We start from the raw sequence: 26,369 nt of genomic DNA, 5'->3' as shown, positions 1-26,369 counted from the left end.
CTCTGCCCGGTACTGCCCCTCCCTGTCCCTGACCCTGTCCGCGGCGCGGGCGGGGGGTCACTCGCCCAGGCTCGCAGTAGGCATGCTGGCGGGCCTGAGGGGGGCTGTCCTGCTGCAGGGCGGTTTGTGCGGGAATGCACGGCCTCGCCTGCTCTGGGACAGTCTGGGGAGGACCAGCCACAGCTGACGAATCAAATCCACCCACCCTGGGGGAGGGGGTCTGGGCTCCCGCAAACCCCTCCATGACTCTGAAAGTACATGAGTTTGGCTCAACAGGTCCGAGCTTCCCCTCACAGGACCCTACCGGGGAGGATTCATCCAGTGACATGCTCTTCCCCACCCCCTCCCCCAGCCCCCTTCCTCCAGGCCTTGTGACCAGGCCCCTTTGTAACCGCACAACCAGGGGTGCGGGCCCCCTGTCACTACTTGAGTCAATTAAGCAGAGACAGGGTTGCATCATATATGAGCGTTTATTCCAATATTGCCGGCAGCAGGGAGAGCAGCAGGTCACCCACAAAATCTGCTCTGCCCCCCACCATAAGCCAGCTGCTTATATTGGGTCAAAGGACAAAGATTACATGGGGAAGCAGGCGTCACAGGCGTGGGGAGGTAGGCAAGGTGGGCTGGGGTGGGGAGCAGGGGCAGGACTCCATCTTTCCATAATAATAAGCTGTTCTTGAATGTTCCTGAACATTCCAAGGTTGACTCCTAGTCCCGGGGGCATACAACGCCCAACCAGGTTAGCAGGTGCTTTCTTTCATCGGAGCAGTAACAGTCAGGGGTCATATTCTTATTTTGTTTCTTGGCTAGTCCTCAATATTCTATTTCTGCCCCTAACAACTTTGGTCACATAAAGCACGTTTCTTGGTTCCTAGTTGTAGGGAAGTTGGTCCTACCCCTGGGCTGCCCATGTAGCCACAGGCCTGAGCCCACAGGCCCTGGGCACTCCCTGCCGAACGGAACCCCTGGGCGGGGGGCGCCCGAGCGGCCCTCCAGCTGCTGGTGGGCTTCTGTGTGTCAGCACCTCCAGGCTCCCTCTTAGCAAACGGGGGGGGGGGGGGGGGGCTCCTCTAACGCTGGGTCCAGAGGTGGGCGTGTGCCCCCCGCCCAGGAAGGGGCCGGCGTGGACAAACTGGGGGAGGGGGCTGCCACTGGAGAACGGGGGTCTGCCGAGAGTGGCTTCGGGCCTCTGGGGTCTCCTCCCTCCCGCGGGGGGCATCCCGCGCGGGTTCTGTTCTGCTGAGTCACGGCCAGGCCGGGAGGGTCCGGGGCGGGAACGGCCGGCTCTGTTCCCCCCCTCCCCCCTCCCTCCCCAGAGCGAGGTGTCGGAGTGGGAGCCGGCCTCTGGGGCACCGGGGGCTGTGCGGGGAGGGGGCGACGAGGGGCCCAGGGAGACCCCGGGGAAAGGGCGGGTGGGGGGCGGCGGCAGGAGGGGGCGCCTCGCGCGGGGCCCCGGCAGGGCGGCTCGCGCGCCTCGGCCCCAGCGGTGGGGGCGGGGCTGGAGTGAGGCTCCGCCCCCAGGAGGCGGGACTAGGCGCCGTGTCCGCCATAAAAGCCGCTCGCCCCCGCCGTCGCCGTCACCAGCCAGGCTCCTGCTCCTCGGTCCGCAGCGATGGCGTCGCTCACCGTGAAGGCGTACCTTCTGGGGAAGGAGGACGCGGCCCGCGAGATCCGCCGCTTCAGCTTCTGCTTCAGCCCCGACCCCGAGGCGGAGGCCGAGGCCACGGCGGGCCTGGGGCCCTGCGAGCGGCTGCTGAGCCGGGTGGCCGCCCTGTTCCCCGCGCTGCGGCCCAGCAGCTTCCAGGCGCACTACCGCGGTGAGCGGGCCGGAGCCTCGCGACGGGCGGGGTGGCGCCTGGGGGCGGGGGGTTGCCCTGCCGCTCACTGGGCGGTCGGAGGCCCGCGTGGGTCCCCGGTGCAATCTCGGGGGCCAGCCTAGTGACCAGGAGCGGTGGCCCCGGCCGCCTCCGGCGGATCCCAGGCCCGGGCGCTAGAGGCCTCCCCCCCCGCCGTGATGCTGCAGATCTTGGCCAGGCTGCTCCCGGGCGTCCTCGCCCGCTGGCGGCGGGCGCTGGTGGTCAGGCGGGCACTCAGGTGACACGGACGTCGCTGCGGTCCAGCCCGGGCCTGCGGGTGCGGGCGGGGCCTGGGCCGCCGGGAGTGACGCACGTCAACATGCGGGCGGTCGGCGCCTCGGGGCTGCGGGCTGGCGGGGAGCCCTTGGCGGCTGCGGGCGGGGCGGGGGAGGTCGGGACCGGCCGCGGGAAAGGAGCCCGAGGCCAGGCTGAGTCCGACGGTGTCCCACCGGCGGGGGGAACGGAAGGGTCGGGTGGGACCGGAGCCCGGGAAACCGGCCCGTGTGCGGACCGGTGGCTGCCGGGGGCGGGGCGGGAGGGGGGCGGCCGAGTGCCCGGCCCGCTCCTAGTTGGTTTTATTGTCGTAGGAACTTTATGGAGTTACAATTCACATGCCATACAATTCGCTCATTTAAAGTGAATAATTTAAAAAGATACATGTTTTTTTATTGATTTCAGAGAGGCAGGGGGAGGGAGAGATACGTAGAAACATCAGTGACGAGAGAATCATTGATTGGCCGCCCCCTGCCAGCCCACACCGGGATCGAGCCTGCAACCTGGGCATGTGCCCTGACCAGGAATGGAACCCTGACCTCCTGGTTCATAGGTTCACGCTCAACCACTGAGCCACGCTGGTCGGGCTAAAGTATACAATTTTTAGCATATTCACAGGGTTGTGCAACCATGATCACAATTTTAGGATCTTTTCACTGCCTTATAAAGGACCTCTTCCTTTAGCCACCCTCCCATCCTGGCCCTAGGCAACCACGAATGCACTCTTTTTTTCTATGGGTTTCCCTATTCTGGACATTTCATATAAATATTCACAGCTGGCTTCTAAAAACTTAGCATCATGTTTCCCAGTACACCTGTGTTGGAGTATGTGTCTGCTTCGTTCTTTTTTTTGGAGGCTGAGTAATGTTCCGTTGTATGGACATACATTTGTTTATCTGTTGGCTCACTAGTTGATGGATGTTTGGGTTGTTTTCACCTTCTGGCACTGCCCCTAGTCTTACGGTAGGTGCTGTCTGGTGGCCCACACGCTGGCCCAGCCTGCAGATGTACGGTGTGCTGTGACCTACATGGTGGTGCTTTAAAACCATGTTGAGCCAACATCTAAAAAGGAGACTGCAAACAAATCCATAGTTTTAGCTTCACTGGGGAAGGAAGCGAGCAGATGGAGTCACCTGATTTCCTCTCCTAAACCCCGAGAGGCCACGGCCTTTGGAGGGGCTTGGTTTCCCAGGAACAGGTCACAGGTGGGGACCTCCCACAGTTGACCATGGGTCTGGGCCTGGTCAGATGTGGACCGAGGCAGCCCCTTTGTGAGGGGGCAGCTGGCCTGGAAGCAGAGCAGTGTGTAGCCACTACGGCTGCTGCCGGTGCACCCGGTGCTCTGCCTCCTCCGTGCCCCCAGGCCCAGGTTGGAGTCCGTACCTTCCCAGCAGCGCCAGCGGGATGAGCAGTCTGGCCTCAGTCCTGCTCCCCCTGCCTCACACTGGTGGGCTTCGGGTCGCCCCCAAGGTGCTCCTGGAGCGCCGGCCTCAGCCCTTCGCAGCAGTTGCGTGCAGGGGAGAAGCCTGGGTGCTCACGTGCTGTCTTTACGATCTAGACGAGGACGGGGACTTGGTTGCCTTTTCCAGTGACGAGGAGCTGACGATGGCCATGGCATACGTGAAGGATGACCTCTTCCGTATTTACATTAAAGGTGAGGGGCTGCCTGGGGTGCTGCCTCTAAGAAGACCCGGACGGCCTGGGGCTGTGGAGAAACCCCCAGCATGGAGGGTGCGGGCTGTGGAGAGGGCACCGTCCTCTGTGCTTCGCCCGAGCAGGAGTCGGTGTCCACCACGTGGGTGGGGGCAGATCTCTGGGTTCACTGTTGATTGTGCCCAGACCAAGAGCCGTGGCCTGGAGCAGCTTGTGGGGTACTGTGGGGTTTATTTTAGCGAAGGGCAGGACCAGAGCTGTACAGACACAGCCCCACTGCCTCTCTCCCACGCGAGCCACAAGGGCCCAGGTGCTGGGGCCCCCGGCGGGTTCTCAGGTCACTTTATTGCCGTCACTTGAGCAGCTGAGTCCCACAGGGACTCGGTGTCTGGAGAGCGGGACCAGGGGCTGACGGTGCTGCAGCCCACGGTAGTGACAAGGGGACACTTTGTGGGACCCACCTCATGGCTCTCTGCCCTCCATGCAGAGAGGAAGGAGTGCCGGCGGGACCACCGCCCCCCATGTGCTCAGGAGGCACCCCGCAACATGGTGCACCCCAATGTGATCTGCGATGGCTGCAACGGTCCAGTGGTGGGCACCCGGTACAAGTGCAGCGTCTGCCCTGACTACGACCTGTGTGCCGGCTGCGAGGGGAAGGGCATGCACAGGGAGCACAGCAAGCTCGCCTTCCCCAGCCCCTTTGAGGTGAGCCGGGCCTCCCTGCTGGCCAGGGTGGGCGCAGGGTGGCCGGAGCCTCCTGACCCAGCGCCACTTGCCCTGTCTCCTCTCCTCAGGGCTTCTCTCACAGCCGCTGGCTCCGGAAGCTGAAACACGGCCACTTTGGGTGGCCTGCCTGGGAGATGGGCCTGCCTGGGAACTGGAGCCCACGTCCTCCGCGGGCAGGGGACACCCAGGCCAGCCCCACAGCAAACTCCGGTGAGCCTTGGTCTGCTGGCTTCTGCAGGGTGAGGTGGCAGGGCCGCAGGCTGGGGGGCCTTCCCCGTGTCCCCAATTCCGGCTGTGCCCGTGCGGGGCTGGACACTCACAGCCACTGAGGTTATTTCATCCTCACCAAACCCTGCAGAGGGTGGAGCACTTTCGCTTTACAAATGGGAAAACGGGCCTGAGTGCCCACGGCCACTAGTTCCCCTGCCTTAAACCCAGCCTGGGCCCAGCCCGCTCCGCACCCTCTACACCTTCATCTCGGTAATGTGTTCTGTTCTCAGCTGTCAGGAAAGTCAGAGCCAAATTAGGTCAAGTCTTCGTAACAGTCACAAAGTTAGAAACTACACAGAGCTTGCATTCTAGATTTTTGGATTCTGGTTTTATTACTGTGTCCTTTGATTCACCTCATCCTTTGGGACAAGGGTGGAGATATGTGATTTTGAGAAAATAACATATCTGGGATGTGATTGGCATTTTATAATGTGTGTATTGAGCCCCTCTCGGGGTTCCGATCACCAGGGTCACAGATGAAGGGGGGTTAAGGGGCCCGGGAGGTGGGCAGGGGTGGGAGGGAACAGGGTTGCAGGCTGCCAGGAAAGGCCCCCGGATGGAGAGCGTGCAGGAAAAAGGTGACAGCACTGCAATAGGTATCAAGGTCATTGAGAAATGTATTAATTAAACATATCGTTATTTTTATATTTTAAAAATCAAAGCTTCTGGTCCATCGGAGGATCCCAGTGTGAATTTCCTCAAGAACGTAGGGGAGAGTGTGGCAGCCGCCCTCAGCCCCCTGGGTAAGTGTTTGTCTGACCTTTGGTACCAGCAGGGCCTGTGGTAGTTCAGTGGGCGTGGCTGTTTGCAGCTTTCAGCTGAGCCACTGCAGGGAATGGGAACACCCCTGAGACTAGTAAGGCTTGGTGGCCTCAAGTCAACCTTTGCCAAGCGCTGCACCACAGGCCACTCGAGGTTGGAGTCCCCGACAGGCTCTTGGGCTGCCCCGAGTGCAGGAGAGTCAGCCAGGTCTTAGAATAGTCCCAGGAGGGAGGCTGTCCAGCTCAGCCTGCCTTGGCCTTGGGGGAGAACAGCCTGCATTTCCTCCTCATGAGCCTGGGATTTCCTCAAGGGCTTGGGGCGAGTAGTCAGTTGAGATGCCTTTTCTCTTTTTCTCCCTCTTCTTTGCAACCTCCGCGCTTTCCTGGTGCTTCCCGAGTGCAGGCTGATGCCGGTGCTGGGAGCAGGGAGGGAAGAGGAAGGGGCTCTGAGTGACGCCAGGTTCAGAGCAGGTCTCTGGGTTAGTGAACTGCACCATGTGCCCCAGGGGTGTGACAGGTGTGGCCTCGGAGGCTTCTGAAAGCACCCGCTGCGTCCGCCTGCTAGTCGAGGTGGGTGCTCAGGGCTAAGCCTCCTGCAGTGAGAATCGGTTAAAGGTGACTTCTGGTTCAAGATGACCACAGACCCATGCCCTCAGACGAGGTGAGCGCTCATCTTGGTGAATGCAGTGGCAGGAAGTGTCTGAAAGAATGACCACAGGTGCCACACCAGCTCACCAACCTGCAGAGCTGTGCACCTGCCCAAGCAGAATGCCAGTGCTGAGTGCACGTGGTTTTCACCTCACTCGGCCCCTCAAACAGCACGGAGCTCCTGTGCTCAGCACCAGAGGGGCGTTCTGGCCACACGTGGTCCCCGGTTCCTAGGTCCTGGCCCTCTCTGTGCAGGTCTGTCCTGCCTGGTGCGGGGGAAACAGGGACTCGTTCTGGACTTACTGGCTCTGAAACTGACCTGGGGGAATTAATTAATGTTTTTTTATGCTGGAGGAAGAGGTGCAGTGAGTTTCTAGAAGCCAGGAAGATTTGGGCCAGGATTTGGGGAGTTCAGCCCTTGGGATCGTGAAGATCACAATGACCATCCACTTGCCTTCTTGCTGGTGGCTGCCACCTGAGCTGGTCCCGTGTTGGCATGTGGCCGGGTCTGGAGTGGATGCCAGCATCCCGGCCCTCCCGCTTCGGGGCTGAATGTGAGCGCGCTTTGTAAGCGGCAGGCTCGCCCTCTGAGGACGGGTTTTGTCTCCTCCTTGGCCTCTAGGCATCGAGGTGGATATTGACGTGGAACATGGAGGGAAAAGAAGCCGCCTGACCCCCGTCTCCCCAGGCAGCTCCAGCGCGGAGGAGAGGTGCAGCTCGCAGCCAGGAAGCTGCTCTTCTGACTCCAGCAAACCGGACGGGGCCATGGAAGGAGCTGCACAGGCTCTGGCGAAGCAAATGAACAAGATCACGCTGCAGTCCGGTGTGCAGCCCGAGGCAAGCCTCCTGCTCCCCCGGCTCCCCCGCCCGCCCCCCCCCCCCCCACATCCCCTCCTGGCACTGACACAGCCAGGACCCAGTTCCAGTGCAGAGTTAGGTGTGTGGCACCTGTCGTTCTCTGGCCCCTTCACTAGAACTTGGTAAAGAAAAACAGTCCTCTAACTGCTTGCCAGTCTGTCTGCCCCACGCACCCCCCAGGGGCTGAGGCTGTGGCCGGGCGGCTGCGAGGGCCTGTGCTCATGGGGTTTCGTTCCAGGAGCAGATGGAGTCTGACAACTGCTCGGGAGGAGACGATGACTGGACTCATTTATCTTCAAAGGAAGTGGACCCGTCGACAGGCGAACTCCAGTCTCTACAGATGCCCGAGTCCGAAGGGCCAAGCTCTCTGGACCCTTCCCAGGAGGGACCCACGGGGCTGAAGGAAGCTGCGGTGTACCCACACCTGCCGCCAGGCAAGTGACTGTGTTCTGCCTTTTTATTCAGAGATCCGATCCGCTGTCAGCCACACAGAGACATCCTGTTCTCTGCTGTGGGCTTGTCTGTTGACACGAGAGGAAATTAGTTGGTTTTGTCCTGTGTCTATACTGAGCCCCTCGTAAGCACAGCTGATTCTGAAACGTAACATCTGGACCCGAGATTCTGTAGCGGCGGTCCTGGTCCTGGCTTCGGACTCCGCTTCCTCATGGCCCAGCCAAGGCTCCTGTGGGAGCAGGCGGGGAGCCGCAGGGCGGAGGGGGTTGGGGGTGGGGGGGCATGGTAGCCGGAGAGCACACGTGGAGTAGGGCAGCCATGTCTGCTCGTTCATCACTGTCACATGCAGTGTTGTCCAGACGATACTTTAGACAACACCCCTGGGCCCGGCGTCTATCTTCTCTGCCTAGAGCAAGGGAGACAAACTGCAGCCTACGGGCCAAGAATGATTTTTAACAGTTCTCACCTGTTTTTGTGACTTTCTGGAGAGGAAGTGGGGTGGGTCGGGAGAGAAACATCAGCTGCCTCCGGTACACATCCAGCCTGGGGCTCGAACCTGCAGCCTTTTTGATGTATGGGAAGACCTGTGGCCCTGGTCAGTGTGTCTCAGTTGGTTGGGTGTCATCCCATGCACCAAAAGGTTGCCAGTTCACTTCTGGTCAGGGCACATGGTTGGGTTGCGGTCCATTCCCAGGTGGGAGGCATGCAGGAGGCAGCTAATCGATGTTTCTTCCTCTCCTTTCCTGTCTAGAACTCTATTTAAAAAAAAATGAGGAGACCTCACTTTTAGTCTATTTCCCTCCCTCATTAAAAAGTCAAGACCTGTGAAAATCAGATGAAATTCCCATTTCGGTGTCCATAAATAACAAGTTTATGTGAACACAGCACTCACTTGTTTAGATGGTGTCTGGCTGCTTTTATGTAATGGCATTTATGATGTAATGGCAGAATGGCGTGGTTGTGACAGACCAATAGCCTGCAAAGCAGCTGAAAAGCTTGCCCATCCCTGGCCTGGAGATGCCTGAGGGCCGGAGAACCTGGGAGGGCCAGGCCCTGCAGGCACTGGGACTTGCTGGATGGAGGAGCTGCTGCTGCCTGCGGGTCACACTTGGGGCCCAGCAACTCCCCCTCATGGCTTTTATTATTCTCTCTGGCAGAAGCTGACCCCCGGCTCATTGAGTCCCTCTCCCAGATGCTGTCCATGGGGTTCTCTGATGAAGGCGGCTGGCTCACCAGGCTCCTACAGACCAAGAATTACGACATTGGGGCTGCCCTGGACACCATCCAGTACTCAAAGCATCCACCGCCCTTGTGACAGCTGTGCTCACCTGCTATCTGACCCCCTTCCTGTCTCACAGTTGTGTTGAGCTTGTTAGAACCCCACGCCGCTAAGGGCCAGTTACTCTGCATTTTTCTTTCAGAACCGGGTGGGACGCATGAAGCCGTTTAGGGCAGCAGGACAAGGACAGGAGGGCGTTCCCAGCGTTGTGGTGATGACTAAGGGGGCTTCCCAGTTTCCCTCGGTGCCCGCTTCGTGCAGCCAGGGCGGGCCCCTCATCTCCCTGCCCTCTGCCCGCCAGGGTATCACCAACAGCCCAGAATCCATCTTGCCTCATGGTCGTCTGCTTTTTCTTTTTTTAAATACTAATAGTAACTGATGTGTTGCTGATTTTCTACTAGAACCTGCAACAGCCAGCATGGCGTCAGGAGGTGGTTGTCCTGCAGCCAGTACGGGAGGGCAGGCAGTCGGCAGGCCTCTTGCGGGCACAGGAGTGGCTGCAGGCACCCCCGGTGGTCACTGAGCACTACCCGTTTCACAACCATTCTAGTTCTCTCATTTCCAAATGTGTCGCCTGCTTTTAAAGTAAGAGGATCCTTTGTAGCCATTCTGTTAGCATATCTGTAAACCAACTGCAATTAAATGGTGTAAGCACTTTTAATCCAAGATGTTGCAATAAGAGATGATCCATTTGAAAGTCATGTTTATTGTCTGGTTCTTAGTTCCCATAAATCCTCAGCCCTAATTAAAGCCCTCAGGGAACCCTGTTCAGGGACACAGGTCTAGGGGAGGAGGGCTCAGGTACCTACCACATCTGCATAATAACATACTAGTCTCAGCTCACAGAACATCATCAAAGTCCTCACCAGTGTTAAAGAGGTCACACAGTCGCACGGGTCGGGGCTCCTGTGCCCCTTTGACCAAGTGCCCACCCTCTGCCTGAGGACCTGCACCCCACTGCTCAGGGGTCTCCCCGAAGGGCCTCCTGGGCCCAGATGTAGGAGTGTGTGTGGCCCAAGGAAGCTGGAGCGGACTGGGTGTCCTGAGGCCCCCGTCCTTTGCAGTTTGAGCCCTGGGGGACCCCTGCTCAGCCTGTGCTGCCCCCGCTGGCCTGGGGTCCCTCTGCAGGGGTGTTGGGGGCCCTGTGTCCACATGTGAGCTTCCAAGTGGCAAAAGAAATCGTTCCCACTTAGACGTGGCCCTGACCCGCTGGGCAGGACATAGTGGTTCCCCGCAAGGGCCAGTGAGCTGGCCAGCGTCCCAGTCCTCACGCCTGCTTCCTTCTCTCACCTTCCCTGCTGGGCCAGTGTGGTCCTGCAATGGAGACAAAAGCAGGAGAGGGCCGTGTCCACCTTCAGAGCGAGGGTCAGTGGTCCGGCAGGACCAGGGAGCAGGAAGAGCAAGGTCCCTGGGCCTGGATTCTGGCCTTCTGCTCTGTGCTGTCTACTAGCTGGTCACCAGGCTGCAGCCTAGGGACAGCCTTTGATTGTGAGTGTTATTGGCACAGAGTGAATGCCGGTTACCTCACTCCAAGTCCTCTGCCAAATCCATGACCAGGCTTCCCAAAAAGGAAGACAGGCGATCAGGCACTCGTCTCATGGGGACCTTAGGATCAGGAAAGGGGGTGCCTGAGAGGAGGGGCGAGTGGGGAGAGACCAGGGAGCCATGTGCAAAGCGACGCAGACTCCATCCTGCCTGCTCCTGGCCAGGCAGGCGGGAAGGCCCAGGACCCAGAACCGGGCTGAGGGGTCTGAGCTGTGGAAGTGGCTGCTCAGAGGCGCATTCCTGGGGGAGACGGTGGTGCTGGGGCCTGGCCTTCCCTCCCTCAGGGACCAGACGCATGAAAAGTGGGTTCCACCACACAATGACAGGCAGGTCCCGGCCCCCCCCCCCGCCCCCCCCAGGTGGTAGGGAGGAGGCGCGGGCCTGCTGCACTGCCCGCTCTGCCGGACTTGCTGTCACTGAGCCTTCGCTAGCCCAGCTCCTCACGTTTGAACAGGCTCGTGGCGAGCAATAAACACTCCATTAGCATGATTAGCCCGGGACGGCCACTCAGTGACTGTCACAAACAGCCGTCTGTAATTGGGAGATTCGGGGCCACATCCTTAAGTGGGTCACACAGCCAGCGCCTCTAGGCTTTGAGCCGGCGCTCTACGCCACCACCTGACCTGACGTGGCCAGGCCAGCCTTGGCCCCTGCTGGGGTGGCCATGCCAGACACCCAGCAGTTTCTCTGCCTGGGCCCCGTGGCTTTCAGGACAGCGTAAAGTAAACCTGCGTTCTGGGGCCCTGAGTGCAGGGGGTCTGCTGGTCTAGAGCATCAGGAATGAGAGCAGATCCTGGGGGCGAGGGTGCCTCGGTGCACGAAGGGGAGGGTGGAACAGTCCCTCAGGCCCAGGGTAGGGCGTGCTGGACAGTCTGCTGAAGGCACTCCACACACAACCGAGAACGGTCCTCTGCTGGTCAACCTCGGCTGCCTCAGGCATCAAAATGCCCTCGACGCCCTGGCTGGTGTGGCTCAGTGGATAGAGCGTCAGCCTGCGGACTGCAGGGTCCTGGGTTCGATTCTGGTCAAGGGCACATGCCCGGGTTGCAGGCTCGGTCCTCAGTAGGGGGCGGGGGCGTGCAGGAGGCAGCCAATCAGTGATTCCCATGGTTGATGTTTCTATCTCTCTATCCCTCTCTCTTCCTCTCTGAAATCAATAAAAATACATTTTAAAAAATGCCTTGACCAGGAGGTGACACTGAGGATGAGCCCGACAGGGAAGCGGCACAGGCCAGGGGAGGCGGTGCTCAGACAGAGACAGTCTCACTCCCGTTGTCGACAAAGCAAGACGATGAAAACAGTCACGGGGGCCAGAGAGAAAATGTCCCCATCACTGCCTTCTGGGGTCTAGGTGGCCTCAGTCCCTTCGACCTGGCCATCGGGCTGCATGGAGGACAGTGCTCTGGCTCCATCTCCTGGCAGGGAAAGTGCCATCAAGAATCCAGTCCTGCCTCGCCAGTGTCGCTCAGTGGAGAGAGCGTCGGCCTGCGGATTGAAGGGTCCTGGGTTCGACTCCGGTCAAGGCTCCTCCCCGGCCTGCACTCTGGTCAGGGCATGTGCAGGAGGCAACCAATCAATGTGTTTCTCTCTGTCTTTCCCTCTCTCTTCCACTCTCCCTAAATATCAATGGAGAAATATCCTTGGGTGAGGACTAACAAAACAAAACAAAGAATCCAGTCCTGCTGGGCCGGTGTGGCTCAGTGGTTGAATGTCAACTTATGAACCAGGAGGTCATGATTCGATTCCCGGTCAGGGCACATTTGAGGGTTACAGGCTCCATCCCCAAGGGGGTGTGCAGGAGGCAGCCCATTGATGTTTCTCTCTCTTTCTTTAAAAATCAATAAAAATATTTAAACACACATTATGCTTTATAAAAAGAATCCATCCTATCACCGTGAGTCGCCTGGTCTGATGCCCGCGCAGGTAGGAACCTGTCATATGCTATCGCTTCCTCAGGACCACTGAGCTCCGCCCCACGGCCAGTAAGACCCCCAGCACAGCCCAGGCAGCGTTTCTCGGCTCCTGGCTTGTTGCTGCTACAAAGTCCTTATTTTGACCTGAAATCCACCTCACTAGCCCCCGCTCCCGAAGAGGCACCTTGGCAGGACACGCACTCCGCCTACCATGGCACCTCGGCTAGATGATGGCGTCACCCTACCCATCACTCAAGCTCACCCCCTTGGAGCACCTACTTCACAGGCACCGGCCAGAACTGGGTGTGAGCCCCGCGGCCAGGCTCAGGCTGGAGAGGGGGGATCTCGGAACCTCGGGTGCTTTAGCACAGCGTCCTTTCCCTCCCTGGTGTGCCCCGAGCGCGAGGGACGGGCGAGAGGCGCAGGGGTGAAGTACAAGCTAAGCACAGAGCAGTTCTCCAAGCAGACAGAGGAGAGAGTGTTGTAATTATTTGTACACAGAGCGGTGTCTCCCTTACAAAGGGGACAGGTTTATTCCTTTTTGTGTTCCCTGTAGCTTTAAGCCAAGTGCCTGCCATTCAGTTGCATCAACAGGCATTTACAGAGCAAACAGAGAAGTGGAACCCCAGGTGCTGCTGGCTTACCTGCGGACCCACATGCTCAGCCTGCCCAGGGCCTGCATTTTCCTTGTCAGCATTTACAGGTTCTTCCAGAGACCTTAGGGGAAGATCGCACAGACATCCTTGTAAAAGGACCAGGAAGCTGGGGGACAGGAAGCTGCAAGGACTGGACAATGAGTATCAACCAGACTTCGAGGGAACGTTAGCATCTTAGCTCCGCTGTTCTGATGTGACTCAGTAATCTCCTAGCCTAGCAGTTCACAAGGCCTGGTAAAAGGACCGTTTCTTCCTCGGATTTAGGCTGGTAGGGCCCTCTGTCAACAGGAAAAGTGACAGAGAGGGGGCAGACGCCTAACCCAGAGACCACAGTTCGCGTCCTGGCTTTGCCAATGACTGGCTGTCATTATGATGGTGTGACTTTGGGTTCATTACTGTTTGCTCATCCGAAGTGGGTACTACTGCTCGGGTGACTGTGAAGATAAATGAGACATGTAGGCACATGCCCTGCCCGGGGCCCGGGACCCGGAGACCAATGCCCTCGGCACTCCTGTGGCACAGGGTCCCTTCCAAGCAATGGAGATGTGCCCATCACACGGGCGCGCGGGTCTTTACCGCTGTGTGCGTCTCAGCCACTACAAAGAGAAGGCACTGAGCTCCAAGTGTCCCAGGGCACCAGGCTCTCACACAGAGGAGAGCGAGGAGCCGTTCTTCTCCGAGCCCCGAGGGGGGCTGACGTCCAGGGGAATCTATTGTGCGAGGGCAGGAGGGAGAGCCGGTGCCACATCCACCCAGGTCAGCCAGGGCTCTGGCACGACTGAATCGGAACTCTCCAGTGAACTTCGAGAACCCCCAACTCTACCAAGTGTGGGCACCTCTACTTCAGACAGTTCATCTGTAAGAAGAAGCCAATGGCCCTCAGGGCGATTATGAAATGAGATGAGGCCAGGCTGGACACGTGGCTGCTACACCAGCCTTCCCTCGAGCAGTTCCTGCCAGCTGCCAGCCAGAACTCTGCTCACCTCTCTGATTCTGGAACGCAACTTCATCAACTAAGGCCAGTGCTCAGCAGTCTGAAGATCTAGCCTGTCTCTTGCTCCCAATGTTACCACTGAGAACTTGGGTGTCCCGTGTTCCTTATAGGTGATCTTGTTTCTCTTCAGCTGCTCTTCAGCTCTTCCTTTTGTTTTCTGTGTTCTACGATTTCATTATGTTGTGTCTAAGGACAGATTTACTTTCTTAACTTTTAAAATTACCTTATTAAGGTATAATTAATATACACTAAAACGCACCCATTTCTGTGTACAGTTACTAAGTTTTGAGAAATTATTCCTTTGGAAATATCACCCCAATCAAGGTATTAAAAATTTTTTTTATTAAGATATAACTGACAAGGCATAGAAAATTTTCATCACCCGCCCTAGCCAGTTTGGCTCAGTGGATAAGAAGACTCTGAGAAAAAAAAAAAAAAAAAGAAGAAGACTCTGAGAGTCGGGCTGTGGACTGAAGGATCCTGGGTTCGATTCCTGTCGAGGGCACATGCCTGGGTTGCAGGCTCGATTCCCACTGTGGGGTGTGCAGGTGGCAGCCAATCGATGGTTCTCTCTCATCATTGATGTTTCCACCTCTCTCTCCCCCCGCTTCCTCTCTGAAATCAATACAAATATATTAAAAAATAAATGAAAAGAAAATTTTCATCACCCAAAAAGTTCCCTTCTGACTCTGCAAGCAATCCCCTCCCAGAAAATGGCTGACCCTACAGTACGTGATCCTTTGTGTCTGGCTCCTTTCACTTACCAGTGTTTTGGGGATTTGTCACATTGTTGTTGTTGCCAAGCAGTATTCTGTTGTACGAATACACTACAATCTGTTCATTCATTCACCTTCTGATGTATCTGTATGTCTAGCCCTTCACCAATATCTTGATTACTGTTATAGTAAATCTTGAAATCAGGTTGCAGAAGTATTCCAACTTTCTTCTTATCAAATCTGTTCCAACAATTCTAGGTCCTTTGCAGATATATATACATTTTAGGATCAGTTTGTCAATTTCTACAAAAAAAAAAGGCTGCTGGAATTTTGATTGGGATTAGGTTGACTCTAAGATCAATTTAGGATGAACTGTCATCTTAATGATATTGAATTTTCTAATCCATGAACATGTTATATCTTTCATTAATTTAGATCCTTTTTAATTTCTCTTAGCAATGTTTTATATTTTTTACTGAACAAATCTTACATTTTTTTATTATCTATACCTAAGTATTTCATTTGTTACTATTATAAATGATATTTGATTTTAACAATAATTTCCCAATGGTTTACTGCATCTATATAAACTTAAATTTTGTATGTTGACACTGTGTCCTGGTGATTTTGCTAAATTAACTTCTTAGCTCTAGTAGCTGTGTGTAGGTCCATTAGCATTTCCTACATCCACCATGTCTTTGTCCAGTTTGGGATTTATTGTGTTTCCTGGATCTAAGAATGAATACCTTTGACTCTAGGAAATGCTTGGTTCTTTTCTCTGCAAATATTGCCTTTGCCCAATTTTTTTATTTTTTTATTTTATTTATTTATTTTTTTTAGCAGTGGAAATGCTCTTGCTTTATTACTGAGCTGTTTTCCTTTTTTTTTTTTTCTTTTAAGGGAAGTTGAGCCTGAATTCAGCACAGTGAACCTAACCCCAGACTAGAACTATGCATTCATATTAAGCATATAATAGCTATTAAAAAGAATATCAACTGTTTATAGAGACCAATTTGAACTGAAAATGACAACACAAAAATAATCAATACCCAATTATTTCAGCCAAATATGTTGAGTTGATAGTTAATAAGGACAAGCTGAAGTTAAACAGCAAGATTATTGTTAAAAGAAATCACTTCTCAACTATACTTAAGCTGCTTAAAAGGTGCCGGGGTCCAACCCCAGCAGGTCTAGGGGTCCCCAAAGGTGTGGACGGAGTCGGCAAAGAAGGAATGACACGGAGACAGCGTTCAGTTGATCAGCAGCTTTGCCAGGATCTCTAGCCACAATCTCCAGCCAAGTTCTGTGTCCATGTTCTCTTGCTAGGTTCTCCAGCCAGGTTCTCCAGGTTCTCCAGCCAGGTTCTGTAGCCATGTTCCCTCGCTAGGTTCTCCAGCCAGGTTCTGTCTGAGATCTCTAGCCAGGTTCGGTCACCAGGTTCTAGTCACGTTCTCTTGCCATGTTCTATAGTCAGGTTCAGTCCAGGATCTTTTGCCATGTTCTCTCCAGCGAAGTTCTTCTGTCTGTAGGTTCTGTGTAGGTTCTGTCTGTAGGTTCTCTCTTCTAAGTTCTGTCCCCAATTTTTTTTATTCTTGCAATAACTCTTCTCTGTGTCCTCTGTGCCTCTCAACTCATACTTTTCACCTTTTTATCTTTTTGAAGAATTTCTTCGGGTTTATCTTCCATTTCACCGATTCTGTCTTCAGCTGCACTTAATCTATTCAACCTTTTGACTACAACTTTAGTTTCAATGACTGTACTTTCCATTTCTACAAACTACTTTTGGTTCTCTTTTCAAAACAACTCGATTATTCTTAAAGGCTCTTGCTCCTACTACCAGCCTTCTCTTTTATTTCATGAAATATAGTAAACTTACAATATCATGAATTCTGAAGTCTGTCTGTTGCTCTGCTTTTTTTGGCTCATGGGACATGCTTCCTTGAGTTTAATGACTGTGAGTACATACTCCTTGGAACGCTCTCTGTGGGATTCTTTCAGGCCTGAGTTGAAATGTGTTGCTCCAGAGGGGAGCTGCATTTACCTCTGCTTCCTGCGACAGTTTGAAAATAAAATCTCAGCTTGAAGCTTTTCACACGTGGAAAAGGCTGAAATGACACGTGGCAGCTTCCCTGAGCTTATAAAATCCCGGGGCAACACGTCCCCTCTTCAGCCTGGGTCAAGGCCAACATGGGCGGGCTTCTGCTGCAAGGGGCGCGTTTCTGGTCATTTGTGTCCTGAGGGTGCAGGTTTGGGGGACGAAGCTTTATGTGCTGGTGCCCTACGGACCCCCCCACAGAGTGAGCCGCAGGCTGTCTGCCTCCCGGACGGCCCAGCCTCTCATGGGCGCTCCAGGCAGCGGACTCCCATCGCCTCGCAGCCAGGGGCTTATTCTCTGGAACTCGGCTTTGGGTTCATTTTTGACCTCTGATAGTTACTTTCTTGTCATCTCATCAATGCATTTAAAATATTATAACTGGGCCCTACCAGGTGGCTCAGGTGGTTGGAGGGTCATTCCGCACATCGAAAGGTTGTGTGTTCAATTCATAGTCAGGGCACATACCCAGGTTGCAGGTTCGATCCCGGTCGGGGTGTGTATGTGAGGCAACCAATCGGTTTCTCTCTCACATTGATGTTTCTCTCTCTCTCCCTTCCTCTCTCTCTAAAACCAATAAAAGCATACCCTGGGTGAGGATTAAAGAAAAAAAGGCAGCTGGCATTTAAGCCCGCACCAGCGTTTTAGGCCATGCCATTCTGAAAGGGCCTGGTCTCCAAACAATTACTTTCAGTGGGAAGATGGTGTAGGGTGTTAGTCTAACTGCGGCATCGGAAGACCTGAAAGCTAAGGGGTTTCTCCACACAGATCTCCGAGAGCCACTCCAGGGGAAACAGGGCTGGAAGCCACGCCCTCGGACGACCTACCTGGGTGACGCCTCCGAGAGCTGGCCCTGCAGCAGGTTCAATTTTTGGACGTGACGTCTACAGTCAGCACCAGAGCCCTCACCATAAGCCTGAGGAACAAACAAAAATATTAATTATAAAAAGTGCTGACAGGACTGAGATGCACCTGAGGGGGAAAGCTGTACCCCCACAGGCCTGAAGCACCGTGATGCAGAAATCAGCGACCGACTGCTTACTCTGGAATTTGACTTTTGCTTCATTTTTGACCTCCGATAGCTATTTACTTTCTTGTCGTCTCATCAGTGCATTTAAAATACTGTAGCTGGCCCTGGAGTGGTTTACAAACCCACAGTCTCAGGCGACAGTTTCAGTCTATGTGGCTGCCCACTAGGACCCCAAGCCCTACACAGCCAAACTGCACTCAATCCCAAACCCCACACAAACGGTTAATGAACATAACTTCAGGAGAGAAGTTACACAAATTGCCAATAAACGTGAAATGATACCCCTCACTGAGAATCAAAGGCATACCAATGAAAACGATACTTCTTTTTCATTTAGCAGCCACTCACTTGTTCAATACATGTTTACTGAACACCTTTTATGTGCAAAGACATCGATGGACCTAGAGCAGCGGTCCTCAAACTTTTTAAACAGGGGGCCAGTTCACTGTCCCTCAGACCGTTGGAGGGCCGGACTATAGTTTAAAAAAAACCTATGAACAAATTCCTATGCACACTGCACATATCTTATTTTGAAGTAAAAAAACAAAACAGGAACAAATACAATATTTGTATTTGCATGTGGCCCGCGGGCCGTAGTTTGAGGACCCCTGACCTAGAGGATGTTATGCTCAGTGAAATGGGTCAGGTCAGACAAAGAAAGACAAATATATGTGAGTTCACTTTTATGTCAAATCGAAGAAAACAAAATAAATGAACAAACAAAACAGAAACAAACTCATAGATACAGAGAACAAACCGATGGTTGCCAGGTGGGAGGGGTTTTGAGGGAGGGGTGAGAACGGTGAAGGGATTAAGTACAAATGGGTAGTTACAAACCAGTCCCGGGATGTAAAGTCCAGTCCAGTCAATATTGTAATAATCCTGTATGATGCTAGGTGGGCACTAGACTTATTAGGGGGGATCAACTTGTAAGGTATGTCTAACCACTATGTTATACACCTGAAATTAATATGATATTAAATATCAACTGTAACTTAAAAAAAAGAAATAATAAATTTTAAAAAGAGATGGGGATGACTGTGGGGAAAGCAGGCTTTGGTGAGGTGCAGAAGCTGGGGCGACGGGAAAACTAGCAGAGGATGGAAAAAACAGCCAGGAAAATAGGAAAGCCAGGAGCAAGATGAGGAGAACCCAAGTGAAGACAATGTTTCCCGGAGGAGGAAGTGACAAACTGTGACAGATGCCACCACCGAGTCGAGCCAGTTGCGGACTGAGCACCACCCACTGCCCTGAGCAACATGGAGATCACTGCTGACTGTGATGGACCGGTCCACAGTGAAATCCCTTTTGGCCCAAGTTCAAGTGGGAATGAAAGGAGAGAACTGGAGGGGGAATGGTAAATTTTAAAAAGAATGTAACCCACATCAGGCAAAACCCGTACTGCGTTTGCTCTCCTGAATGGCAGAGACCCCTGGCTGAACGCTAAAACGCATTTTCCTCTGATCTAGGCACAGACTGGACTCCCTGTCCCAGTCTTCCCTGCAGGGAGGCGTGGCCCTGACACTAGGTTCTTTCCAGTGGGACGTGAGCCCTCCCACGCCGGCCCCTGAAAGCCTGCAGGTAGTAGCTCCTCCAGGCTCCTGCCCCTTTCAGGGGTTCAGGCAGCAGGCGGCAAGCCTCAGGGAACCACAGAATCTCAAAACAGCAGAAGCCCGCGTCCCTGAATGCAATGCCATGGACAGTGGCCCTGCTGACCTCAACCCCTCCGAAGAGAAAGAGAAACGTTTAACCACAATTTTGGCGTCTGTTACTGTGGCCTAGCCAACAAGTCAGACACCACCTCATGTGCATGGAGATGGTGCGAGGACGGCAGAGCCTCCTCAGGGAGAACTCAGAACCACAAGCCGACACCACTAACTGTCCTGCATTCGTTCTCGCTAAGCCCCACTCGTCTACACCCCGGATGCCACTGCTCCAGCCTCAGTAAAAACAAGCAGCAGGCACTCTGCGGGGGTGTCTGTAGCTCCAAGCCAGCCCCGTCTTCTGGGACCCGTTCAGAGTGGGCTCAGCAGCGACCCCCACCCCCCACCCCCTTCCCCCCTGACTGGCGCAGAGGCGAACATCGGAGTCCACAGCACCAATCAGATCACTTCTCCCAGGAGCTGATAACTGGGACTCAGCTATTCCAGCGGGCTTGAGCGGAGGGCGTACTGTGAACTGTCTGGGGAGAGGGAGGGAGGGAAGGAGAGAAGGCAGGGAGAAGGGAGAAAAGATGATGCCTGCGTTGTCAGCAGCTTTTCAATTCTTGGAACCGGTTCCTCAAAGGGTCAAGGATGAAGTGCCTTCCAACTGTTTTGTTTTGTTTCCTTCCTTCCTTCTTTCTTTTCTTTTTTTCTTTCTTTCTTTCTTTTTTTCTTTCTTTCTTTCTTTCTTTCTTTCTTTCTTTCTTTCTTTCTTTCTTCCTCTCTCTCTCTCTCTCTCTCTCTCTCTCTCTCTCTCTCTCTCTCTCTCTCTCCCCCTCCCTCCCTTCCTTCCTCCCTCCCCCCCCTCCTCCTTCCCTTCCCGTCCTCCCCTCCCCTCCCTTTCTTTCTTTCTCTCTCTTTCTTTCTCTCTCTCTCTTCTCTTCTCTTTTCTCTCTCTCTCTCTTTCTTTTTCTCCAACTAAAAACCTTGGTTGAAAGATACCCTCTGAAACAGAATTTAACTTCTAGAATGTGCCCTAAGGAAATAACTGATCGAGTGGAGATCGAGGTATGCGTGAGAAGCTTCATTGCAGAGTTGTTCATAACAATAAAAACTAACAGCAACGGAAATGCCCCCTGATGTGAGACTGGTCACTTAGTCACTCACCATGGGCCAGGCACTGTGCCGGGAGCTGAGAGTACACCAGTCAACGCACAAAGCCTCTGCTCGCACGGAGCTTACGTCTGCGACGGACAATGCTCACATAACACCCTCTGACGTGATTTCTGGTCAGGATAATGAGAACAGCTGGGTGAAGCCCCAGACAGAGTACAAAGGGGAGCAGGTCTGGATTGTTTCCAAGTCAGAAAGAAAAGTCCCCATGGCTGCAGGAGTGATGAGATGATGTTGGGGCCAGATGTAAGCTGGCAAGGTCCTTGCACCTGTAGGGGCTAGCAAGGCTGGGACCCTTACCCACACAGTTTTCCCAGACTTGTTTGGATGGCGGTTATCAGTAGAATGAGAGCAACATTTGTAGAATGAGAACAGCCTTTCATAGCTTGCCCAGAAGTCTGTAACTATTTACTGAGATATGCTGTACTGAGAACTTGTCCTTCTGCTGTGTCTCTCCCTTAGAGATTAAGAGGAACAAAGAATACATTCCTCTTGACAGACCTCCGATTCAGTGTGTTGTGTATAAATAGGATTGTGTAGCTAATAAACTGACTTCAGTTCATCAAGAGAACTGGGGTCCTCCCGACCCCGCTTTCCTGTCTTTCTTTCTTTTCTCAATTCCCACCTCCCTGCCTCAGCCCGGCTCAACCCTGTCAGGCTGGCCCTGACAAGATGAGGCTGGAGCAGTGGCATCCGGGGCTGGTGTAGGCGAGTGGGGCTTAGTGAGAACGAATGCAGGACAGTTAGTGGTGCCACAGGGATTGGGTGGATCAGTAGATATGGACTTGAAAAAAGTGGGCTAGCCCGGCTGGCGTGGCTCAATGGTTGAGCGTCGACCTATGAACTAAGAGGTCACTGTCTGATTCCTGGTCAGGGCACATGCCCGGGTTGTGGGCTTGATCCCCTGTGGGGAGCGTGCAGGAGGCAGCCGATCAATGATTCTTTCTCATCATTGATGTTTCTATCTCGCTCTCCTCTCCCTTCCTCTCTGAAATCCACAAAAATATATTTTAAAAAAGAAAAAGAAAAAGTGGGCTAGGCAAAAGCACTGAGAATGTGGTCACTTCAGTGCACACCCTCGCTAGCCTGGCATCTCGACGGCCTCCACTTCTTGGGCCCACCGGCTCCCATCATCCCACCCTGAAACCACCAACCCGTCTGCCCACTGCCAGGGGGCCTACACCTGTCACCTTCGTGCAGGCCCCCCACCTCCTTTCATTGTGCCCCGTCTAGTTTTAAATTAACGCACGTGCAGGGGGTGCCTGCGTGTTTAGTAGTTTCTCTTTCCTTTCACATGCGCAGATCTGTGAGGGCAAGAACGGCCACATTCTCACCTGTCACTGCCCTTCCTGTGGCTGGCACTCAAAGGTATTCAATAAATACTCGCCGATGAGTAAAAACTGAAGGTACCGTTCAAGTCGCTGCTCCATTCATTCCAGCTCCTGAGGGAACAGGAGCCCAGGGAGCGGGGCTCTATCTGTACTGAACAGGACCCGCCTGTCCCTGGCCTGGGTAGGTGTCCTGCTTCTCGGGACTCACCCGTAAAAATGACTGCTTCTCTCCACAAGCTTTGCACGTCCATTTGAGACTCTTTTTCATCTACAATGAAATTTCAGAAACATATATAGCTTAGGTAATTATTCAAAACAGGTGGAATGGATCCAAAAACTAATTTTAAAAGATCAATGGGAAAAAATCAAAAACAAACCAACACACATATGAAAACTTAGAATATTATAGAGGCGAGGAGAGAATAGACTATTTAGTAAGTGCTGCCGGGAAAACCAGATATCCATGTCAAACAACATCCACTTACATCTCTGCCAGGTGTGGCTCTCAAAAACAATTCCATAACATTTAATTTTGATTAAAAAAATGTTTATTTACTGATCTGAGAGATCAATTTGTTGTTCCACTTATTTATGCATTTACCTGAAATCTTGGCGTATCGGGATGGCGTTCTAACCAACTGAGCTAGCCAGCGCCTTAATTTTGATTCTTTTGTTTTGTTAATCCTCACCTGAAGATATTTTTCCCGCTGATTTTGAGAGAGTGGAAGGAAGAGGAGAGAGAGAAACATCAATGTGAGAGATACACCAACTGGCTGCCTCCCACACGGCCCCAACCAGAGTTGGGGATCAAGCCTGCAACTGAGGTACATGCCCTTTACTGGAATTGAACCTGGGACCCTTCAGTCCGTGGGCTGATGCTCTATCCACTGAGCCAAACCAGCTAGGGCTTAATTTTGATTCTTTTTTTTTTTTAATATATTTTATTGATTTTTTACAGAGAGGAAGGGAGAGATAGAGAGTTAGAAACATCGATGAGAGAGAAACATCGATCAGCTGCCTCCTGCACATCTCCTACTGGGGATATGCCCGCAACCCAGGTACATGCCCTTGACCGGAATCGAACCTGGGACCTTTCAGTCCGCAGGCCGACGCTCTATCCACTGAGCCAAACCGGTTTCGGCTTAATTTTGATTCTTGATAAACCTGACTAGATGGTTTCTCTTAACATGAAAAATACCTTATATCAGCTCTGACACTGTACAATAACTACCGCCATCCCCGCAAAAGTCTAGAACAAGCCAGAGATCCCCACTATTGTTTACCAATTTTCCCTGGATGTTCAATCGGTGGAATTTTAAAAGAGAAGGTAATAAAAGGTATGAAAATTGGAAAAGAGAAAACTATCATTATTTATAGATAAAATAATCAGTTGTTGTTTTTTAACCTAAAAGCCCAAGAGAATCAAATGAAAAACTACCAAAACCAGTAAGACAATTTAATATAGTGGCTGCGCACAAAATTAATATATCTTTAAAAATTAATCCAGCCTTTATATAAGCAAACATCTAGTTAGAAAAAGAGTCTACTTATGATAGTAACAAAGAAAATGTTATCAATGGGCACAAAGTTGCTTGAAGAAATAGAACGAAACAGCATCACGAGCGTGTCTAGGTTGGCTCATTCAAGTTGATGATTAATATGATCCTAATACAAAACCACCAAGGTTTGAGGGAAGTACCCCACAAAATTCTAAGGCGGACTACAAATTCAAGTGGGTATATTCTATGATTTGGCGATTCCATGCTCAGCGTCTACTTGAAACACCATAAAAATACTGACTTTGTATAGGTACATATGCAAGTAAGAAATTCCTTTAAAGAAAAATAAAAGGTCTGGAAGGATTCAGTAATTAGCTCTGGGCGGCTGGAGAGCTAGGGGCTAGGTCTGGGGGGCTGGAGAGAGGCAGCGTGGTGTAAGGGGGACATTGCAACTGACAGCCGGGGCCCTGCCATTTGTTAGAGGGGTACCTCGTTGAATGGTACCTCGTTCAGCGGCCGGGTACACAGCAGACTTGCAATTCAACTGTTAACCCTCTTTCTCCTTTGGTTTCAAATCACTTTTCAGAGTTGAACACGACCATGAGAGCATGTACTACAGCATATGTGAAAAAACTTTTAATGGAAATGATTCCCATTTATTTTCAACGAATGAAAAACAGTTTCTGAGCTCCTAAAGTTTGATGCTATCCTTTCTCAGAGAAGGGTGGATTAGCAGAGAACTGGGCAGAGGAGGGACTCGCAGAAGCAGACAGGCGACAGCAGTTAGGTGACCTCGAGCAGGAGAGAGAATACACCCAGTTAAGAAGTCAGGGTGGTGCCCTGGCCGGGAGCTCAGGTGGTCAGAGCGTCAGCCGGACAAGCCAAGGTTGCAGGTTCCACCCCCAGTCAGGGCATATACAAAAGCCACCCAATGAATGCAGAAACAAGTGGAACGACCCATCAATGTTTCTCTCTCCCCCCAAACCCCCTTCCTCTCTCTAAATAAAATCAATAAAAAAATACAAGGTGGGGCAAAGATAGGTTTACCGTTGTGAGTACAATGTATTCTTACATTAGTTATTAATTATTGTATTATTTACTGTATGAACTGTAAACCTACGTTTGCCCCTCCCTGTAGGCTGGGACGGCCTCCACCCCTCGCTCTGAGAGTCAGGGAACAGGAGGCTACAGAGACGGCCATGGTCTGTGTGAGGACCCGGCGTGCGGGGGCCATGGTCCCGTGTGAGATGCCGGCGTGCGGGGGCCATGGTCCCGTGTGAGATGCCGGCGTGCGGGGGGCCATGGTCCCGTGTGAGATGCCGGCGTGCGGGGGGCCATGGTCTGTGTGAGATGCCGGCGTGCGGGGGCCATGGTCTGTGTGAGATGCCGGCGTGCGGGGGCCATGGTCTGTGTGAGATGCCGGCGTGCGGGGGGCCATGGTCTGTGTGAGATGCCGGCGTGCGGGGGCCATGGTCTGTGTAAGGACCCGGCGTGCGGGGGGCCATGGTCTGTGTGAGATGCCGGCGTGCGGGGGCCATGGTCTGTGTAAGGACCCGGCGTGCGGGGGCCATGGTCTGTGTGAGATGCCGGCGTGCGGGGGCCATGGTCTGTGTGAGATGCCGGCGTGCGGGGGCCATGGTCTGTGTGAGATGCCGGCGTGCGGGGGGCCATGGTCTGTGTGAGATGCCGGCGTGCGGGGGGCCATGGTCTGTGTGAGGACCCGGCGTGCGGGGGGCCATGGTCTGTGTGAGATGCCGGCGTGCGGGTGGTTCAGGCTCGGAGGGCGGGCGGCCAGCGCCTCCCCGGGCGGGGCGGGGGCGGGAGGCGGGCAGCCTCGCGGTCTCCTTTAAACGCTGCCCGCGCCGCTGCATTTCAACAGAAGCGAGAGCCACCTGGGGAGAGGCTCTGCAGGGAGGCCGCCTCCGCGAAACCATCAGCCCTGGTTCCCACGCATCTCGCGGACAAAACCCGAAAAAGCCGCGGCGGCGTCACGGGGAAGCGACACCGAGATCCTCGTCATCCGCCCGGTCCCGTCCACGGGCCACCGCAGAGACGGCGCGCGGGGGGAAGGCGGTCCCGGAGCCGGGGGGGAGGCGGCCGCTCACCTGGTGCGCCTGGAACAGGCGGCAGCGGCAGCACCGCAGCACCCGAGCCTGCGGGGGCGGCGCCATGGCGGCCTCGGTCCGGCCCGCGAGCGTGCGCGCCCCGCTCTCCAGTCCTCCGCGCCCGGGTCGACCCGGGGGCCCCTCCCGACCAGCCGTGTGCGCCTGCGCCCTGCGCCCGGCCCCGCCCCGCCCACACCAGTCGTGTGCGCCTGCGCCCTGCGCCCGGCCCCGCCCCCGGCGCGTCCTGGCCGGTGGCTGGGCTCCTGCGACTTCCGGTCCCGGCCGCCCTGGCCGCGAGGGGGGCGTAGGCTGTGCTTTGCGTCAGTGCCCGGCCGCGGACCGGTCAGTCCCTTCTCCGTCTGAGCCAGCGCTTCCCCGGGGACTCGCTGGGAAGATTGTACCCCAAGGGCCGGGCCTCGGGCCGCACCGTCCCCCTCCTCCCGCCCCTGTACGTCGCCGAGAGGGCGCTGGAGGGCGCCTCCCCTCCGGCCAGGGCCCGGGGCTGGAACTTGCAGGACATCTGAGCGGGGTCCCGGAAACCGGCTCGGCGACGGGGCAGCTGTGAACGCAAACCCATCCCTCGGGCAGCCCCGGGACCCCCACCGCTCAGTCCCCATCCAGGAAGGTGGGGGAGCAGGGCCCCCCACCCCGCGCTGCTCTCCACCCCCACCCCCTCCCCCTCCCGCGCCACTTCTGTCCCAGCCGCACCGGGACCCTGACGCCGGCCGCCAAACGCTCCCACGTGCCTGACCACACAAACCATCTGGTTAAAAGAATTACAGCTCCCAGGCCCGACAAGGATGGGAGAGGAGCCCTCCTGGGGCTGCTGGGAGAGCGGTAAAGTGGAAACCGTTATAAACACCCTGAATCGCCCAGATGTATTATTATTTTTTAA

At 54.3% G+C, this 26,369-nt stretch overlaps 2 protein-coding genes across 6 annotated transcripts; one reads left to right on the top strand and one right to left on the bottom strand.

Annotated features, from left to right (window-relative positions):
- Positions 1–1,560: 1,560 nt before the first annotated feature.
- Positions 1,561–9,478, top strand: SQSTM1 (sequestosome 1). The gene is made up of 8 exons (XM_059695668.1): positions 1,561–1,817; positions 3,688–3,783; positions 4,270–4,487; positions 4,577–4,718; positions 5,441–5,521; positions 6,810–7,024; positions 7,284–7,479; positions 8,656–9,478. The coding sequence occupies exons 1-8, from the start codon at positions 1,613–1,615 to the stop codon at positions 8,811–8,813; spliced, it is 1,311 nt and encodes a 436-aa protein (XP_059551651.1). The 5' UTR covers positions 1,561–1,612; the 3' UTR covers positions 8,814–9,478.
- MRNIP (MRN complex interacting protein) lies at positions 9,464–25,623 on the bottom strand. 5 transcript variants are annotated; one of them, XM_059695685.1, is made up of 5 exons: positions 25,475–25,623; positions 22,079–22,138; positions 17,521–17,609; positions 12,880–13,012; positions 9,464–10,091 (listed from the first exon to the last, which is right to left on the bottom strand). In XM_059695685.1, the coding sequence occupies exons 1-5, from the start codon at positions 25,538–25,540 to the stop codon at positions 9,618–9,620; spliced, it is 822 nt and encodes a 273-aa protein (XP_059551668.1). In that variant the 5' UTR covers positions 25,541–25,623; the 3' UTR covers positions 9,464–9,617. The 5 variants fall into 5 exon arrangements, with proteins under 5 accessions (XP_059551668.1, XP_059551669.1, XP_059551670.1 ...); XM_059695686.1 differs by having other exon boundaries at positions 12,880–12,952; positions 25,475–25,622; XM_059695687.1 differs by lacking the exon at positions 22,079–22,138 and having other exon boundaries at positions 25,475–25,609.
- Between the last annotated feature and the right edge of the window lie 746 nt (positions 25,624–26,369).

Source organism: Myotis daubentonii, chromosome 5 (assembly GCF_963259705.1).
Source record: "Myotis daubentonii chromosome 5, mMyoDau2.1, whole genome shotgun sequence".
In the NCBI taxonomy this organism is placed as follows: domain Eukaryota; kingdom Metazoa; phylum Chordata; class Mammalia; order Chiroptera; family Vespertilionidae; genus Myotis; species Myotis daubentonii.
This window is presented reverse-complemented; position numbering and strand designations above follow the sequence as displayed.

Coding starts and splice junctions, on each gene's coding strand:
- SQSTM1 (XM_059695668.1), top strand. CDS start 1,613: ATGGCGTCGCTCACCGTGAAGGCGTACCTTCTGGGGAAGGAGGACGCG. Junction 3,784..4,269: donor CTTCCGTATTTACATTAAAG/GTGAGGGGCTGC, acceptor CCCTCCATGCAG/AGAGGAAGGAGTGCCGGCGG. Junction 5,522..6,809: donor AGCCGCCCTCAGCCCCCTGG/GTAAGTGTTTGT, acceptor CTTGGCCTCTAG/GCATCGAGGTGGATATTGAC.
- MRNIP (XM_059695685.1), bottom strand. CDS start 25,540: ATGGCGCCGCCCCCGCAGGCTCGGGTGCTGCGGTGCTGCCGCTGCCGC. Junction 22,139..25,474: donor GCCTGTTCCAGGCGCACCAG/GTGAGCGGCCGC, acceptor ATTTCATTGTAG/ATGAAAAAGAGTCTCAAATG. Junction 13,013..17,520: donor CTCTCGGAGGCGTCACCCAG/GTAGGTCGTCCG, acceptor CAGTCCTTGCAG/CTTCCTGTCCCCCAGCTTCC.